The sequence below is a fragment of the Argopecten irradians genome, chromosome 7 (genome assembly GCF_041381155.1).
Source record: "Argopecten irradians isolate NY chromosome 7, Ai_NY, whole genome shotgun sequence".
Lineage (NCBI taxonomy): Eukaryota > Metazoa > Mollusca > Bivalvia > Pectinida > Pectinidae > Argopecten > Argopecten irradians.
The window spans coordinates 20,217,094-20,236,532 of record NC_091140.1 but is presented as its reverse complement, the minus strand read 5'-3'; the positions used below and the strand labels follow the sequence as shown (position 1 = coordinate 20,236,532).

Here is a 19,439-nt window from a genome sequence, read left to right as displayed (position 1 = left end):
GTAGGTCAGGCAAGGACAAGGACACCATACAAGGTAAATAGGTCAGGCAAGGGCAAGGACACCATACAAGGTAAGTAGGTCAGGCAAGGACAAGGACACCATACAAGGTAAATAGGTCAGGCAAGGGCAAGGATACCATAGAAGGTAAGTAGGTCAGGCAAGTGCAAGGACACCATAGAAGGTAAGTAGGTCAGGCAAGCGTAAGGTCACCATAGAGGGTAAGTAGGTCAGGCAAGGGCAAGGATACCATAAAAAGTAAATAGGTCAGGCAAGGGCAAGGACACCATAGAAGGTGAGGACAATTATCTGACAAAGTCTGTATTAAAGATTTATTTGAAACTTTTGAAAAAATAACAGCCATGAATATATCCTAACTCTATTGAAAAGAGCCTAGCTCTATCCTTTATATTTCTGATGTTGTGTGTAGTAGCTAATGAATGATAAAATTGTTTATAATAAAGAACAGATTCACTATTCTTAAAAGGGAGCAGGGATATTAAGAGATGCACACATTATATAGGACATAAACATACACACAGCATAGACTCTGTCTGACTTTCCTAGAGTTATAGTATTGTAACGAATGTTCATTTGAGATCAGCTGACTGACGATTAGCTGTTGTGTGTTTATATTACTGAACTGTGCCCCTGGTGTGTTTACATGGAATAAACGTGTAATAACTGTTGAATTGTAAATAATTAGCAGTACATGGCAAATGGCAATGTTTTTATCTAACTGACCATGCTATCAGGTGGTAAATGTATGTGATAATAGATTGTATCTGAAATAGTTTGTTGGCAAGTAGTGTATCACTGGCTACAATAGCCGCCATATTGGATCGTGACTAAGCAGGCGGTCAGGATTTGAATTAGCTATTTTGTCTATGTAAGCTTCATGATAATTTAATTCAGTGATCGTTAAGACAATAACAATACTGTTGACTCTGACGTTCCGGCTGGTTTTTGTGTACATTGTGTACAGGAGTTATCTCCCTTATATCGGTTATAGGAAGGTTGGCATAACTTACAATACAAATCGTCTTTTGTTCATTAGGGATATTATTACAAGATATTTAGAGCTGAATCTTGTAATAGAAGAATTAATCGATGACTTGATCAATTTCCATAATAATTTGTACTTAGGATAATACAAGAGTTTAGTGTACTCTTGTATTTCTATTACAAGATATAGTTAATCTTGTAATAGTGAAATTGATTATTACTTGATCAGTTTCTATGAATTATTCTCAAATTCTATAATTTGTACTTAGGATAATACAAGAGTCTAGTGTACTCAATTATTTCTATTACAAGATATAGTTAGTCTTGTAATAGTGAAATTGATCTATCAATTTCTATAAATTAATATTAAATTATTATAATATTTGTATAGAGTAATACAAGAGTCTAGTGAACTCTTGTATTTCTATTACAAGATATAGTTAATGTTGTAATAGTGAAATTGATTACTAGATCAATTTCTGTAAATAGTTGTGTTTATTACAAACACAGTGGTTTAAAAGCCTTGAGTATTTATATTACAAGATATTTGGACTGTGAACCTTGTAATAGGGAAATTGATGCATTGATCAATTTTCATATAGGGATTGGATTTCGTTTTTAAGTTAACCATGCTCCATACAAGCATGGTTAACATAAAAACGAAATCCAATCCCTATATTTACACTCACACGACTTTTTATTTATATTTTATGCAATAAAATCGTCATTTGAAAGTGACGTAATTATTCAATAAAAGTCGGTCAAAAGTGGGAGGAGCTTACTCAATTGAACAGCGAATGATGACGCTGCACGTAAGGTAGAATTATTCATCCGCGACGACAAAAAAGTTCAATATTTTAGTGTAAAATAAACATGACAAACAAAGTAAATTTCAGAGATAATTTTATTTAATCAGATCAGAACTTTAAGTAGGTATTAAATTTTGCAAAAAGTTCATATATAGCGTAATAACATAAAGTATTTGTTCTCGGCCACATGTGTGAACTCGGTGACCGTTATTGTGCAGCGAGGCGAGGCTGACGCACGCTTACACAGTGGAGTTTTCCGAAGTTGCCAAAACACCAGTGTTCAAGTAGCTAAATTTGTTTGAGATTGTCGTCTGACTTGACGATATTACATCCTTGGGAGCCATGTGATTATATAATCTACGCTTAGATCCATATCGCCATCGATAGATGGAACAACTTCACTTGTGTTCGATGGATACAATGTATTTGTGGTGACGCGTAACTGTCAACACGTGGATTATTAGCGGTGCATGTTTTATAATACACATGATTAAATTCTCAAAGAACAAAGACAAGAGGATATGTTTATAACTGACCTCTATCAGGAGGTCTCACGCCCGTCCACCCAAAAGACTAGATCGTATGACGAACACAGACACAGAGGTAATGTTTACATTTGACACCCATCATTTTTAACAAAAATGAAAGCACGTCGCCCCGGTCGGGATATTTTTCCGTTTCTTTATACAATTGTTAATTTAAAAATTGTTTGAATCATATATAAATATAAAACATGTATTTATTGTTTACATTTTTCCAAAATTCTATGAAAAACAACAATATACACGTAATGGTGCATCAAAATGTAAACAGAGCCATGTGTTTGTTTAAAAAAAGTAGTCCTATTACGTTGCATAGAACATTTTCTTACGCAAGTTCAAAGTTCAATGTTACCATGCAGTTATGGTAAAAAAAATCGGCTAGTATTAGCGTATAGTGACCAAGCATAGCAAGTGTAAATATAACTAATTGTAGATAATTATATTTGTAATACAAGAGACTAGGGTTCTCTTGTATATCTATTACAAAATATTTGGGTTTAAATCTTGTAATAGTGAAATTGATGCATATTGATCAATTTTTACAAACTACTAACTAAATATACAGAGTTACTATTGTCTTTATTCTGTTGTCGCGATTGTTGCTATTGCATCTTAGTTATCATTTTATTGTTTCTTCATAAAAAGACATGTCATATATCATAACAGGGAGTTTAACTATCAACTTAGATAATTGTACATTTGTACTCGCTACCATTTATAACTTCTATATTCTGGCACAATCTCTAATTTTACAGTAAATTAGAGTGAAAGAGATTGTGATTACACTTTGTAACTCTGTATCTGGAGAACCAGAATTATATGTATGAACTTGTATTGAGGCGTTGAGTTATTCTTTCCAATAATTGGCTAATAAGATGATCAGTGATGACAACCCAGTATAATAGACTTGAGTGAGGAACCCTCAAGTAGAGACGAAGACAAAATTCGTTTCAGTATGCTAATTATATATATTTTCTGTTCAGACTTTGAGAATATAACGGAACTAAGAATGGAGAGTGCGTCCATTACAACAGCTGTGGTCAAGATAAAAGGTTCCATGGATGTTCTCGTCACTCCACTTTTCCTCGAATCATTCCAAAGGTACAATGTATTTTATTTATATAGAGGTCCATGGGGCATGTGCAATTACTTTTATACATAGGTCCATAGGGGTCTGTATATTACTTTTATTTGAAGGTTAATATGAACTGTTTATTACATTACTTTTAATTTAAGATCATTAGAGCCTGGATAATACTTTCATACAAAGGTTCATAGGGGCCTGTATATTACTTTTGTTTAAAGATTATGTGTATAACTTCAATGACTTGTATACAAAGGTCCACTGGGCCTGTGTTTTACTTGGAATACAAATGTCTGGTGGTCCTATTTATCAAATGTGTGCAGATGTCTTTATTTGTCAAACTTGTTTCATTAAAAATTCTTAGCCAAGTTTTAGTTCCAGCTCCAATTTTAACAGTGGTCTTATTAAGCTCAGCCAAGCTGTAGTTTGGTTTTGAATTTAAAAATGGTCTTATTAAGCTTTATATAGAAGTGGTCGCTGAGACAGGTTTTCCTGTATTGTATAGATTTGTAGAGTCAGTGATCCCGACCCTGATGATGCTCCACCCATCATCTATCATCGATGGACTACATTCCCAGTGTCTAGATCGTCTCAAACGCCAGAACCGGCTAAAAAAGGGGGTGACTATGAGAGAGATGGTCTCGGAGGGAACAGACAACAATGCTGGTACAGAACGACAGTTCAGCACAGAGTCTCGGCTACGCTCTGGGGAGATGAAAACGTCAAGTATTCAAGCCCTGTTCACACTTAATAAGGTTAGAAAACTTTATTTACTATTTTTGTATTGTGTTGATTCAGGAATGAATGAAGTCTAATTTGCCACTGAGCGATAAAGTAAGCCATATCATTGTGTGAAAACCTATTGGATGTATTAGTATTACCAGTAAAAGAATATTCCTTCTTTGTACAGATCAACATCTGTCTACTTCAAGCTGGGATCGTAGAAGAACTGATATCATTCTCAGCCTTAGATAATATAAATGAGTTAACATGTGTATCACTACTTGCTGTGAGTGTGGGTGACATTCGCTGCCAGCTTCTATCCAATAGTCATTCGTACCGTAACCCTCAGGATCCTGGCCCTCTTAACGCCACTCCAGTAGCCAGTGCATCCCCAAAAAAGAAATCAAAGAACTCTAACACTGCACATAGCGAGCAGGGAGATCCAGAGAATCAAGTGTCAGAGGTATGTCGCGAGGAGGATGTAGCGACACTTCATATCTCCAGGGTCCATCTCCAACTACAGCGACTGTTAAAAGACAGTAACTTCTCCAATGATATCCTCCTTACTGTAATCCCGGAGTACAAGTCCAAAGTCCACTTCACCTTTGATAAAGATTTCCCGTCAACTGGAGGTGCTTTTTCGTTTACGTCATCTCCAAGACGACGAAGAGACTCCTCCTCTGGTCATTCTCCCAGACCCACTATGAGTCGACAAGCCAGTCGGGATGTCGGTGGTAAAGGAGTAAGTCGACAATCTAGTAAAGATAGTGACAGTCGTGGCTCAACACTGCCAAGGTAATTCAATCTTATTGTGGATTGATTGTTCACTTTTTGATTTGAATGACATTGATCTAGGTACACAGACATGAATATGTCTTCATTATTCATAAGGGGCTATTATTTTATACTGTGTGGGCCCAGTTTAATGAACAAGGCTCCTTAAATTAAGAGGTTTTCCTTAATCCTCCATAATGCTAGTCCTGTAAAACCTAGAACATTTCCTTAGACAATGTTTAGATAACATGACTTGTCGTTAATTGTTCTAGAGTTGTGGAAAGTTAAGGCCTAGTGTTCATTGTTACAGGTTATTCAGACAGACAAGTTTTGATGAGTCATCTCAAGACACCACCTTCCCTCCCAAACTATCCCGAAGACATTCCAGTAGAGAAGGTCACAGCTCCTCCAAATCTCATGGTATAGGCCTCATCATGTTTGAGTGTGGACTAGAGGGAATCAATGCTACAGCAGTGCGGAGACTCGGATTCAAGGATGAGGCAGATTCAGAGTTTTTCCAGAAGATGGACAGGGTCTCAAAGAATCTTGAAGATATTCAAAACAGCACTCGGATACATCTAGAAACTGAGATTGAACGGTCACAGCAACCATTGGTAGAGGAAACGATACGCATCAAGATTGATGAAACTAAGGAACCATCACTACATTCCTGGGACTCTCAAGTTTCCATTCCCTCCAGCGCCTCGTCCATTTCCCTCGATACTAAAGTGGAACCTCTGGTTGGTGACTCCTCAGGGGGCATACTTCACCTCAACACCATCTGGTTCAACTTTGCTGCCCCACCTCCCATCTCCATCAAACGCAAAGTTGACTTCACCAGGTAAATGATGATATACTGAATAGATGAGTATTTTCACAGGAGTGAATTTTCGTATTTTTTGGGACTTTATTGGGTTCACAGAAATTTAATCAATGGAAAAAGCAGCAAAATAGTTAAATCATTTGTATTGTTATCGCCAGATAGTGACATTTACATGCAGGATTTCTTTTTCTCAAATTAGTCTAAATTGTGATATTTTTCACATGCAGAAATAACTGTCTCTATGGTATTTTTGTCTGTTGAGTCAAAATTTACATGTTTTATTAGTTACCTTCATTTGGTTTTTGACAGTGAAAAGAAGACTTGAATAAACAATAATTGTACAAATACATACATTTTATTAATACATGATGAATTCGTTCAATTTGACCTTTGACCTGGTTTATATTTAGAATGGACTGGAACCTACTAAGTAGTGCTACCCCTGCTATCAATGCGTGGCTGAATCCACTAGACCGGTTGATGGTGTCGGTACGATGTCTGATCTTAGCTCTCACACATAGACAGAGCTCTGTGATGGCCTGTATCATGACGGATGCTTTAGAAGTACCTGGCATACAACTCCCTAACAAGGTACAATTAGCAGATGGTTATATATAGGCCTATATTATACAGTGATCATTGTATGTCTGATCTTAGCTCTCACACATAGACAGAGCTCTGTGATGGCCTGTATCATGACGGATGCTTTAGAAGTGCCTGGCATACAACTCCCTAACAAGGTACAATTAGCAGATGGTTATATATAGGCCTATATTATACAGTGATCATTGTATGTCTGATCTTAGCTCTCACACATAGACAAAGCTCTGTGATTGTGATGGCCTGTGTCATGACGGATGCTTTAGAAGTGCCTGGCATACAACTCCCTAACAAGGTACAATTAGCAGATGGTTATATATAGGCCTATATTATACAGTGATCAATGTATGTCTGATCCTAGCTCTCACACATAGACAAAGCTCTGTGATGGCCTGTATCATGACGGATGCTTTAGAAGTGCCTGGCATACAACTCCCTAACAAGGTACAATTAGCAGATGGTTATATATAGGCCTATATTATACAGTGATCAATGTATGTCTGATCCTAGCTCACACACATAGACAAAGCTCTGTGATGGCCTGTGTCATGACGGATGCTTTAGAAGTGCCTGGCATACAACTCCCTAACAAGGTACAATTAGCAGATGGTTATATATAGGCCTATATTATACAGTGATCATTGTATGTCTGATCTTAGCTCTCACACATAGACAAAGCTCTGTGATGGCCTGTATCATGACGGATGCTTTAGAAGTGCCTGGCATACAACTCCCTAACAAGGTACAATTAGCAGATGGTTATCTATAGGCCTATATTATACAGTGATCATTGTAAGTATCACTTTTAACAAATTTGATATTTTTAGGTACTGGAAACCTCTTTATTATCGGGTAATTCATATAATTTCACCCCTGTGAGAGCTGGAATCAAATGTAAAATAAAATGTTACATAAATTTTGTATGACTGCACCAATGCCAGTAAAAGCCATGTGAATATATCAAAAATAATAAAGGCACAAACTACACGAAAATACTGTGGTTTATAGACAAATAACTAAAAAATTTATTTTTGAAACTAAACATAATTACCATGTTGTATGCTATCTAAAGTTATCCGTTAATTAAAAGGAAGACTTTTAACACAATAAGTTTGGTAAAAAGTTTCATCTACATGATGAAATTTTATAATAAAAGACCTCCTTTCAAAGAGATCCTTTTAGTTGTAGGCTTATTGATAATCATTCTTCAGTGATTTGCCAATTTTTGTAGAAAATCTCATGAAATGATTAAAAACAACAAAGAAGTATTACAACAAACTTTTTTTTTCAGAGTAAATATGGAAAGATGACATCTCTATCGAAGACTTTCCAGGAGGATCCATCCTGTCAATTACTGACATCCCTAAGGAAGTACCTACACAAGAAGGGTACAGCCGTGGTGGAGGCAGCCCTCACAGCTGACACTCTCCCTCAACTCATTACCATCCAGAAAGGCATCCTAGCTCTCACACGACAGTGGAAGAATGTCCTATACATGCCACAGCTGTCAGAACTCGACTTCAAGTCTCGCAAGAGTGTCAACCCTTACCGAGTTACATTTGCTGTACCAATGGAAAGTATGGAGAATCTTACTGAAGAGGAAGAGTTTAGTCATGTGGAAAATTATGATGTTGTGGATGAGCGAACATCTTTATTACAGGCAGAGGGAGGTTCTGTTCATCATTCCATGTCTGTACCGAGCCTAAGTGGACGGAGTGGACATTTGTTTAAGTATGGCGTCAGTGGAGGAGGACTTGGTTTAGGACTTTCTGATAAAAATAATCCAGATACAGCTAGTAACATGTCGGGCACTTCCTCCAAATACAAACGTCTGGTCACACAGGGCAAGTCTGATGGGGACCTGGTGGAATCTCCAGAGAAACGTGTTCCATCGGCCAGTCCGAAACCGGGACCTCTAGCTCCGCCTCCTATCACAAGGAATGACAGTAATTATAGCTTCCATTCCGCAGCTACTAGTCTTAACAGTCTGGATCAGCAGGAGATGACTCCACCCCCAACTCCAATGAAGACTGAATTTATGAAACAGTCGATTCTAAAGCACAAAGTGGACAAGTCCGGAGATTTGTACCTGTGGATGGCGCGGCAGCAGGAACAGTTTCGTGGTCAGCCATTGGATGATGAGCGGTAAGTAGGTCACATGACTAGTGATCGCGCCATTACTGATAAAGGATGCTTATGAAGGGCATACATACAAACATTAAAAGAAACTTTAAGTTTTCTTAAAATTTGTTTCAAAATGCTAATATTTTCATGCCATTCCACTTCAGCTGTGAATACTTTAAATTCAATTTTGTCTGCATAAAATGGAAGAATAAAACAATGGCTGTAGGCCAAATTCATTTGATATTTATATTATGTAAAAAATAAAAGTATTGCATTTTGTCCTAATAGGAGTTCCTACAAGAGACAGGATTCCTTGTTGGGGGCATTTGGTAGTGGATGGAGTCAGGACGATAGCCGCATGGACTTGAATGATGAACAGTTAACTATGGCTACCTCTATTATGCAGCTCGCTGATGCTCAGAGTCTGTTTAAGCCATTCCTACAGAGTATTGGTCTACATGTCGAGGGAGTGAGGCCATCGGCTATGATGAAGAAGTTTGGAGGTAGTTTGTCACTGCAGGGTAAGCTAGACTTTCTAAAGATACAAATAGCTGAGTCTGACAGGAAGAGTACGAAAGGAAAGGGGAAAAGCCGTAAACATCCAAAGTGGAACATCAGTTTGGACACACCGGCTTTTCTGTGTGAGGATTTCTCAGCTAACATATCTATGAATGACGTTGTTGACTTTGAACTAAAGGAATCTGGTGAGTCTACCGACAGGACAAAAGGAGGAATGCCTCGTAATTTTGCTATGCATAAACTAGAGGCCAAGCCTACGACTTTGCAGGTGAATTTTATGATGAACATTCAGGCTGTGACTCAGTATGTTGACATGCCTTTGCTACGACTCATCCATCAGTTCGTAACGATGGCTGAGAATGTGAACGACACTCGACAGGAGTTAAAGCAGAGCCACTCCGACCTCGAGTGGATTAAAACTCACCGTAAACAGGACTCAAAGGACTCTACATCCAGTGCAGACACACAACATTCAGATGCCTCTCATCAAAGTGGTGGGTTGTCTCCCCCTTCTGGGGAAATACCACGCACTCCAAGTTGGAAGAGCGGGCACGACCATGATCACCACCAACATCACCACCACGGTACACCATCTCAATATCCTAACCCCAAAACTGGATCGCTGTTATCCAAATCCTTCAAATTACCATTCGACAACAGACGGCCTGATAAGTTACCTATGAAACGACCACCATTGTTAAACAAGGGCCAAGGAACATTACAGAGGAGTGGACCAAAATCTACAGAGATCACTACCCCTCCTCAATCTCTCAACCTGTCCGACTCAGTCACCATAGAGCTGGAGGACACATCTTCTCCTACTCTGGCTGAGAAAACAATCGTGGATGAAATCAAGGAGAGTACACCTAAATGCTGGAGGACATTGTATCATCTTCTAGAGCTTTACTCCACAATGCCAGAAACAAAAACTGTCGGGCGTAAACCGTCATTCAAACTTCCAATCATTGAGGAAGAACCTGGTGAAGGTCAACAGGATCAATCTGGGACCCCTGGGACACCGCGTCTGACGAAGAAATCAGCTCGAGTGTCGGGTCAGAAAGTGGTAGATGCAGAAGAAGGAAATATTGGGAAGAAGAATCTGGCTTATTCCTCATTTAAGAGTACCAGCTTTAGGCAGAGTGAGTAGTGATAGGATTTCTTTGTCATATTGACACAGAACAAGTTCTATGATTGCATTGCGTTAATTTTTAAGTTAATTTACATTTATCTATATCAGGATGTTCAGAAATAAAGTATACTTACTAATGATCAATCAAGAAAAAAATTTGATTAAAAGAAAATTTCAAGCCAATAATACGATTTCCATTTTAGGTTTAACAGCAAAAGAAAGCCTGAAATAATGAAATTTACTGTGTGCACCTTGTAAATTGTAATTTTGTGGATGAATTTGTGTTTTCCAACAGGTATCTATGTTGGTGAGAGTATCCCATTGGTGGTGTTTGGTATCGCTAAGATTGAGAAAGTAAAGATTATGGCAGTACTTAGTGGACTTAAATTGGAGTCGGAACTCAGGAATGTGCATGCTAGTGGATCTTACAGGGAAAAGGTCAAAGGTGAGGCGTTACAAATAATCTTAGTGTTAATTGAAGTGGTTGTGGGGATTAGAGATAATGATATGCTTTTCATTAAGACCCTAATAAGTACGGGGTCACCTGCCTGACCATAAGACCCAGGGTATTTATAAACTTCCTTCCTCTTTATACGTATATTGACAAGTTATTCAACATATACAAATCACTTTCAATGGCCACATGTAGGAGTGCAAGAGGTCTTAGAGTGGGAGGAAACTAGAGTATGCCAAAAACCATCAGACTCATCAGGTGACCCCATACCCCTTCTCATGTCTATGCCAGGCAGATAGGTAAAGAGTGAATGGCTAGACCACCAAGTTACTCAACCACACAACAATGTCCCCAGTCTGAGAGTTCTGTGGTTTCCTCACACATCCCTTTGCTCCATGGCATCTAGACCAACATAGAGTTAATATTAATAAAAAAAATCTTGGTCCACACTTGTTGTAAAATAAAAGAAGTTGAAAATCCATGTGTTAATAATACTTCTGTCCATTTCAAGGTTTCTTACACAGAAAATCTTCTGAGTCATCTGTGACAGCACATATAGGTCATACCATGATGAAACTTGTGGAAGGCCTTCCTCCTGAGATCAAGTAAGACTCAAGATCACAAAATACTTTGTTCAAATTCTAGTTAATTTCATAGTATCATGTTACAAACTGTGGAGAAATCAGTGGAGTTGTAATTTGTTTATGCAAATTGTTATTTTCATGTAATTTTCATTAATTTACTGTTTACATCAGGGCTATTCCCTTAAAAACTTATTGTTATATTTCTTCTGTGTATTTAATATTTTACCTTTTATAACACAGCTTGGAGTTCTACAAAGGTCAGAGACAATAATGTGACATATATGTGTGTCTCGCAGTATCTATGACATGCTTGAGTGGGCCAGTTATTTGATAAACTATACACAATATCTCTAAAACGAAAAGAGTAAATGTATATGTTGCTGATGTTACAGGACTGTTGTAACAGTGAAGATTGACAAATCTCAAGCACTCTATACCACCATCATGAGGCGAGGCAAGGACCATAACTCTGCCATGGTGTCGATTGGCGTAATTGACGTAAATATACCTCAGCATCCAATTGTACTCCACGACATGATGACAAGGAGTTCACGTCAGATCACTTCTACTCTACAAGAGTTTAGGAGGCCATTCAACAGAACAAGGTACAACACAAGGTCTACATGAAATCTGTTAGGTCTTGAATAAAGTGATGCAAAGATTAACATTGGCTAATCAATAAAAAAAAAACTTCCTTTGTTTAATGAATTGTCCAATAGTTTTAAAATCATATATTTTTGAAAATGTAAAATGTGGAATTCAAGACAAATCACTTGGAAAACTTAAAGAAAAATCCCATGTATTTAATGAATATTTGTTTATGATACAGTCGAACCCTGGAAACACATCCAGAGTTGGATAGTGCTGAGACTGGAAAAGGGGAGACAACTCCACAACAAGCCCCAAAAACCACGAAAGTGAAGGAAAAAGACCAGAGAAAGCCGAGTTTTCTACACCTTCACTTCAAGGCTGTGTTACAAGGACTCGTCACTGGTGCCTCTCTCCTGCCCTCACTTAAAGCTCAGCACAAGGTAGTTCATACTTTAGTACCATCTGTCTTTTGTAAACACCTAGAGCGACGTAAAGACCATCTATTAAATGATAAGACTAGTTGCTTGATATCCCAAATGGAAAATAACAACACATTTCACTTGTGTATAAAGGCCACTTGGCTATAAAGGCTGTTTTTGCTTGATCCGTTTTATGGACTTTATAGACAGGTTTGACAGTTTTTCTCGAAGCATTGTTAAAAACGTTGGCTTTTTATTTAATTTAGTATTAATGTATAATATGATTTATTCACCATTTTTCCAGTATTCGCCTTGTGGAAGGGTCCTCCCTATCTCACTTGGAGTAATTGTGGAAAGTCTCTTGCTACTATCAACTGCACTTTGGGCCGTCTTATACTTTTTATGTAACATGTACAATATATGAGAGTTTGCATGTTTTTCAGACTGGAGCTATAACCCTGACTGGTATGACAGGCAAGAAGGCCAGATTTACTGTGGATTTACAGAAACACTCACTCAGCTTCAAATCCAAGGTAAATCTTAATCATATGCTTACACCTGCAGTGTGTTTTTATCAATGAGAATTTTTAGGTCACCTGAGACGAAGTCTCAAGTGACATATTCTATTCGCCTTTTGTCCGTCGTCGTCCATCGTATGACGGTAAACAATTTTGACTTCTTCTTCTAAACTACTGAAACAACTTTGTTGAAATTTTGCAGAAACCTTCCATTGCCAAAGGTCAATCAAACTTGTGAATTATATGGTCCCAGCCCCCTAGGGGCCTGAGGGGTGGGGCCAAAAGGGATCAAACAGGTTAAAACTTCTAAGATATTTTTCTGAAATTCCAGAAATGATGGGATCAAACACTCTTAATAGATTGAAAGTTCTTAAGGTCCTTTACAAAAATTGTGAATTATACGACCCTGGGGTTACGTTTCCCATTGGGGAGGGGGTTAACTATAGTTTATATAGGGAAAACACATTTTTGAGCCTGATTTGCTCAATTTTTATAGGAAATGAGTCAAACTTTATTAGAATTATTAGCCTGAGATAGTATTTTAATTTACTTTTAATTAATTTTCATTGGAAATGAGTCAAACTTGGTTATAATTATTACCCTACAATAGCATTTTAGCATCATATCCATATTGGTCCTGGCCGACCTCCAGGGGCAGATGGGCGGGGCCAATGGGGTCAAAATGACTAAAAATTAAAAAAAAAAAAAAAAAAAAAATTTGAATTCACACATTTGATGGAACCAGATTGAAAAGTCAAAGTTATGAAATCATTGACTGATTTCAAGGGCCTGATGAGCCAATATATAGTGATTATATTCTTTGTTTCATTCTGTATCCGAACTCAGGTGACCGCTAAGGCCCACAGACCTCTTGTTGTTTCTGCTTTCAACAAAAAACCACATTTTGAACACTTCTTAGTCAAGTGACATATATTCATTATGTGGTTGAAGCAATACTTCATTTACTAGTTATGACTGATCTGTGCTCAAATAGAGATTTTCTTTATTGTTATATACAAGTTATTTCAAAATCTCATTTATCTTATTCCTTCTAGGTGGTCACTACTCCAGAGACATCAATCCCATCCCAGGCCAGTATAGACCTACCCCCGATACACATGTTCGCCGACTACCGTCATTCCACGTCCTCCAGTAACGAGGGTCCGATGGCCACGGAGAGTCTGACAGGCCAAGGACTGATGCTGAAGGAAGGAAGTTACCTTAACGCTGTAGCAGAAGTTGGCATGTTTGAACACAGCCTGACAACCGATCTACTCAACCATCTCGTCTTTGTACAGAAAGTGTTCATGAAGGTAAGAGCACTTTATAAATGTTTATGTATACCTCCACCATGAAATGGATATGAAATTTTGTGTTTCCTTTGTCCTCTTGTCCATACCCCTGCCAGGAAATGCAGGCAGTATTTAGTCTATCTTATCCAATCCTGTCCTGCCTGGTAAAATCTGTAGAATTTTGAGATTTTAATAAAAAAATTGCAGATAGTAGATGATTAAATGTGTTTAAATATTGTCAGTTTGTTTGGTTTTCGATGCTCGTTTTTTAGTGCGAGCATACTCTCGCACTATTATTTTCCTTGTCGGGTGTGGAGTCTGTGTACATCCGCTATGCCAAAATTCCATCTGAAGTTTGTGTCTTATATTGCTGTTTTATAGATTTTGCCGTGATTTAGTGACACAGACCTTTCAAAAACATGTACTAAGATATACCTTTCAGCGATGTTCTACTATAATTCAATGTTGCTTGTTACGAGCATTTCCATTGGCTTAAAAATTTACTTTATCAGCCCATAAAGGAAAAAATGGCGTCGCCGTTTGTAACGTCGCTTCTGATTGGCTGAGATGACGGCGTAATAATTTCATAGACAAAAGAGTCCCAAAATGAATTTTAAATGTTGAAGAGATTATCTTTAGTAAATTGAATTATAAGGATTAATTTGAATAGATTTTTTATGTTATGGAGATATAACACAAAAACTGAGTGTACTCTCATCATAAACCGCTTCGCGGTTTATTTAGAGTACACTCAGATTTTTGTGTTATATCTCCATAACATAAAAAATCTATTCAACAAGTTAATCCTTAAATAAATTAATTTTGTGTAAAGAAAGTGGCGTATCATACGAACTCTTGCATCGGTCATGAAAGTCTAAGCATCTGATCGACTCTGGAAACTTTCGGAACAACACAATGCAAATCAGGTTTACTCAATGGTCACTCATAAAACAGTCTTTATAGACAGGTAGACTTCATATGCAGGTCAGAAAAAAGGTAGATTGTTGCTGATTGTTGGTATTCTAGTGTAAGATATAGTGTTATGAATTCTCTGACAAAGGGATTGCATATAATGAACGATTTTTATAACTAGTAGGTAATTCTCTTTGTTCACAAACATCCCATATCACTATGCTATACTGTAACCGTAATGCTGTCAGTTTCTTCTGAGTTGAAGATTACAGATTGAGCTATAATATTATTTCAATTCTGTGTTCTGAATAACAGATATCACTGAATTAAGAAAATTGTGAAATAAGAGAAATAGAAAAGAGAATAATAAAAGAATAAATATTATTTACATTTTAAAATATTTATTTCACAAACAACAGATAGATGCAGATATTTGAATCTATAGCACAAATGATAATGAAGCACTCGAAAAATGTATACAATTCTTTTGGTAAGCAAATATCATTGGGGAATGTCATAAAACTACTGTGGATTAGAATTCACTATGTACATGCTCAGGTAAATATCTGTATATCTAAACTGTAAATTGCAAATCTGAAAAAGTTGTTACACAATACTGAAAACTCAAAATAAATGTATATATATATATAGAGTTTACAGATCACTGTAAAGCATGAATGTAATCCAAGTGTAAGGCACCAAACACATTATAGCAATATACCAGGTATATCCTACCTACATGTATTAGACTCATATACATTATCATATGTTTTCCTGACGAATAAAAAAAGCAATGTTTTTTCGGCAATTATGTGAGTAAAATGCAATTATCTCTTCACAATTCAAATAAAAACAAATGACCCCAATTCTCTGGAAACAAATAACATTGTCTTGACTTTACACGTCTCATTCTGTAACTCAAATAAAAGATTTGTCATAAGTCCATTTTTTGGCTTTCCCCCCCCCCCTCCAGAGAAATGAGGGCCTTGTGGAGAAGATTGTCAGTTAATCAACTTATTATTACAACTATTGTACTGTTCAAGGAATATCTTGTCTGCTTGTGGATACAACAAAAAGATGAATGGCATTGTAATTTTTCTGTGACCACTTGTGCTGTTCTTTGTCAGGGATTTGTATTGCGAACAGATTTTTCTGTGGAGTTCTCGGCAGTGGGAATCCCCTGTCTAACAATTGGACGGGGGCAATAACGGGTGTGGGTATCCTGGCATGCTCGAGATGAAAGGCACTCTCTAAACGCTCAGCCTTTTCTTGGAGTTTATAGACACAGCAACAAAACAGCTTTAGAACATGGTAATGACACTCTCGAAATTTAAATATATAAATGATTGGATTGATCAATATGGTTACAAAAAACCCAATTCGCAACTTGCGGTCAACCATTTCTAATTGGTCAGTGTTTTCTATCTGAATAACTCTCATAATGTCAACAATGTATATAGGTATTACTATTGCATTCTGTACAAAGTTGACAGTGAAGATGAGAATTAACATCTGAAAGGTTTCCACGTAGCGAGAGATGTTCTCGCGAGAGTTTGCTCTCGGTATGACTTTATTTGTATATTTCTTTGTGTGACAGATGATCCCTATCCACGACCTAGTGCCCAGTAAGATACATAATGTTAGAATCACCACCTCAAATATAACATCTACTTGTATGTGCTGGGGCATGTAACAGTCTTTCTCTTCAGATGTATCTGACATCAAGTATACATACACCAAAGACACACATCCCAGGGAGAAGATACTGACCACCAAAGTCGTGATGATCTTAATGGTCAGTTTGGGCGTGATCACTCGAGCATGCCAAAATGGCCATACCAAGGACATGTATTTATCCAATGACATGTATGTGGAGAGAACCACTGGGGTCACGACGCCCACCGATACCACTGTTTGGTACAGTATACAGGAGAAGATGGCTGGGTTTTCATGGACCAACTTGATGGTACACGCCAGGATGGCCAGAATACTGTAGACAACTGCCTGTTGGGAATGGGCTAATAGGATCATACGCATCTGTTTCATCATCAGACGGCATCGCAGGAAGATAGAAATGGCCATCAAGTTACAGAGGACCACCAACAAAAATAATATGGATGAAAGCAATATATAAATCATAGCTGATGATGAAAAGACTGACTAGTTTATCTGATGCTATATCCCTATTAAAACTTGATGTCATAAAATGATTTAAAATGAAATATTCACTTGCCAGTCTTCCAGATAACAGCTGCAGCACTGTTTAAGTGAAAATCAAATAAAAAAACTCCCAGTTAAATTTCACACTGAAACTGTTATAGATCTTACTGATGAGTATTGATCAGTCTTGGATTTCTATGATGAATTACATTATGTCTGAAGATTCAAAAAGCACTTGTTACATAATTTGTCATTAGATGTGCACACATCCATTATATTCTTCTGTTCTTTTCTAAATCACTCTCTTGTCTAATAATTTGAGAAGCTGTGTGGATCAATGAGTTCACATGCAGAAACCTGTTCTTGGAAAAGCACTAAACGATGATTAATAATATATTTCTGATATAAAGTAGTAGTTGGTGAGGCGGCTGCTGTATTTACTTTTGATACAAACTGTCCAGTATGTAGTTGATTACTGATGGCTGTAAATTGTTTTTGATCACTATGAATACCTGTTGGTGACTGTTGATCATAGTTTCATGATCAGTAAGAGTTGATCATCCTTAGTTACTGCTGATCATTTTAATTACTTTTGATCTCTGTAATTACCTTTATCACTTTTAATTACTGTGGATCTTTTGATCATTTATTGTTGATAAATGTTGCTCGCTGTTGATCGCTGTTACTCACTGTTACTCACTGTTAAAAATTATGTTTGATCACTGTTGATATCAGTAAGTTTTGATTCCTTCATGATCAGATCACTTTAAAGTATTGTTGACTCAGTTGATCCTTTCAAGTCTCTGTTGATCATCATTGGTCACTTTTGATTTGTGTGAAATCATTTTGATCACCGTTAGTAACTTTTAATCACTGTTGGTAACTTTTGATCACCGTTAGTAACTTTTTATCACTGTTAATCACCGTTGATTTTTTTTATCAATATTCCAATGTATTTTGATCACCATTAAGCACCATTAATTAATGCCAATTACTGTTGATTTCTATCAATAGCCTTGATAAAATGTGAGTTAATTTTGGTCTTAATTACTAATGTCATGAGGTAACACTATGATAATGTGAATCCCATGTGTTTTGACTAGGTCTGTTGATCTCAGTTCTGTTCACATCTTTTGAATGTGTTGATTTCATTTCTGTTCATGCTGAATGGATCACTATTCTCAATTCTGTTCACTTCATTTAGATATATTCAATGCCAGTCCTGTTTCCATTGTTAATAGTCCAAATACTGTTAAATCATCTGTGAAAGCTTAGTTTGATGTGATAATTCTGAAGATCACATGTCATTTAGATCTGTCCTAGTCTTAATACAAGTCTGATACATGTTGGTAATGTGATGCAGTGAACGTGCTAGTACCAATGTCATGTGGATCTGCTGACAGCATCTCTCCCCAGCACTCATTGGTCAAATGTGCCTGTGCTTGGACACTGATCGTGGTTGAATGAACCTATGCACTTGGACATTGCTCTGAACATTCCACACAGAGTTTCAAATAGGTTTTAGATTATGTACATGGTAATCTTGATGTTTGTCTCATTGTACAGTAGACTGAGGTCTGATGTCCAGTAATTAGAACCTCATTATATAAATAAATCCCACATTTATTGCTACTCAAATTGTGTTTATTAATGACAATCACTTACAGTCTGATATATATGTTTTTATGACAAACATTTATCAACACGTATCTAGCATTCATGCTCTATTTCCTAAAATATAAATTAAAAACAAATTTACACTCTTATTTGAAGAATTGTTGAATGATTAAAAAGGTATTAAAAAAATCTTATTACAAAAGGAGTTGGTGACTACCAAAATTTTAAATATTGTACTATATTTTTACTTTACGAGAAAAAGGGTAAATATATAAATATCATATAGTGTAAAATATAATTAAAAAAAAAAGTGTATTGCTATGAAACAGTTGATTGCGTTAACAACTAGTAATTTTTGTTGGGATGATACTTTCACAGTTTTTTGGGACATTGTGTGTTGATTGTGGAAATTTGATTTGTGAAATAATAAACCTTAGAAATGATTGAGTCATATATACCTAAATGTGAAAATTTAAAACCGCACCAAACTTTAGTTTTCTTGTTTTGAGCTAAAATATTGCATGCCCTCAGGAAATATGACATATTTGGGTAAATAAACTGTAATTGCAATGCAAACAGGAACATCAATTGTTTATTACACAAAAAATAATGAGTAAATTGCTATTTGTTTGTAAAATATTACTTAAATTTGTGATGAGTGAAAATTGTTGTTTTATGTTATTGCCGACCATGTAAAATTTCATCAAACTGCACTTCATCTGCAATAATTCATTTCTGTCCTCTTAAACAAATAAGATTTTTT

The 19,439-nt window shown here is 36.7% G+C and overlaps 1 protein-coding gene across 1 annotated transcript in view; it reads left to right on the top strand.

Moving 5' to 3' along the window:
* Positions 1-19,439, top strand: part of LOC138327806 (bridge-like lipid transfer protein family member 1) — an 83,463-nt gene that overhangs the window by 21,868 nt on the left and 42,156 nt on the right. The window contains exons 20-32 of the mRNA XM_069274193.1: positions 3,337-3,454; positions 3,943-4,192; positions 4,348-4,955; positions 5,245-5,775; positions 6,168-6,348; positions 7,649-8,502; positions 8,770-10,139; positions 10,425-10,574; positions 11,095-11,188; positions 11,560-11,772; positions 11,997-12,198; positions 12,621-12,710; positions 13,751-14,008. Coding sequence (XP_069130294.1) covers positions 3,337-3,454; positions 3,943-4,192; positions 4,348-4,955; positions 5,245-5,775; positions 6,168-6,348; positions 7,649-8,502; positions 8,770-10,139; positions 10,425-10,574; positions 11,095-11,188; positions 11,560-11,772; positions 11,997-12,198; positions 12,621-12,710; positions 13,751-14,008 — 4,919 coding nt within the window. The remainder of the gene's footprint in view (positions 1-3,336; positions 3,455-3,942; positions 4,193-4,347; positions 4,956-5,244; positions 5,776-6,167; positions 6,349-7,648; positions 8,503-8,769; positions 10,140-10,424; positions 10,575-11,094; positions 11,189-11,559; positions 11,773-11,996; positions 12,199-12,620; positions 12,711-13,750; positions 14,009-19,439) is intronic.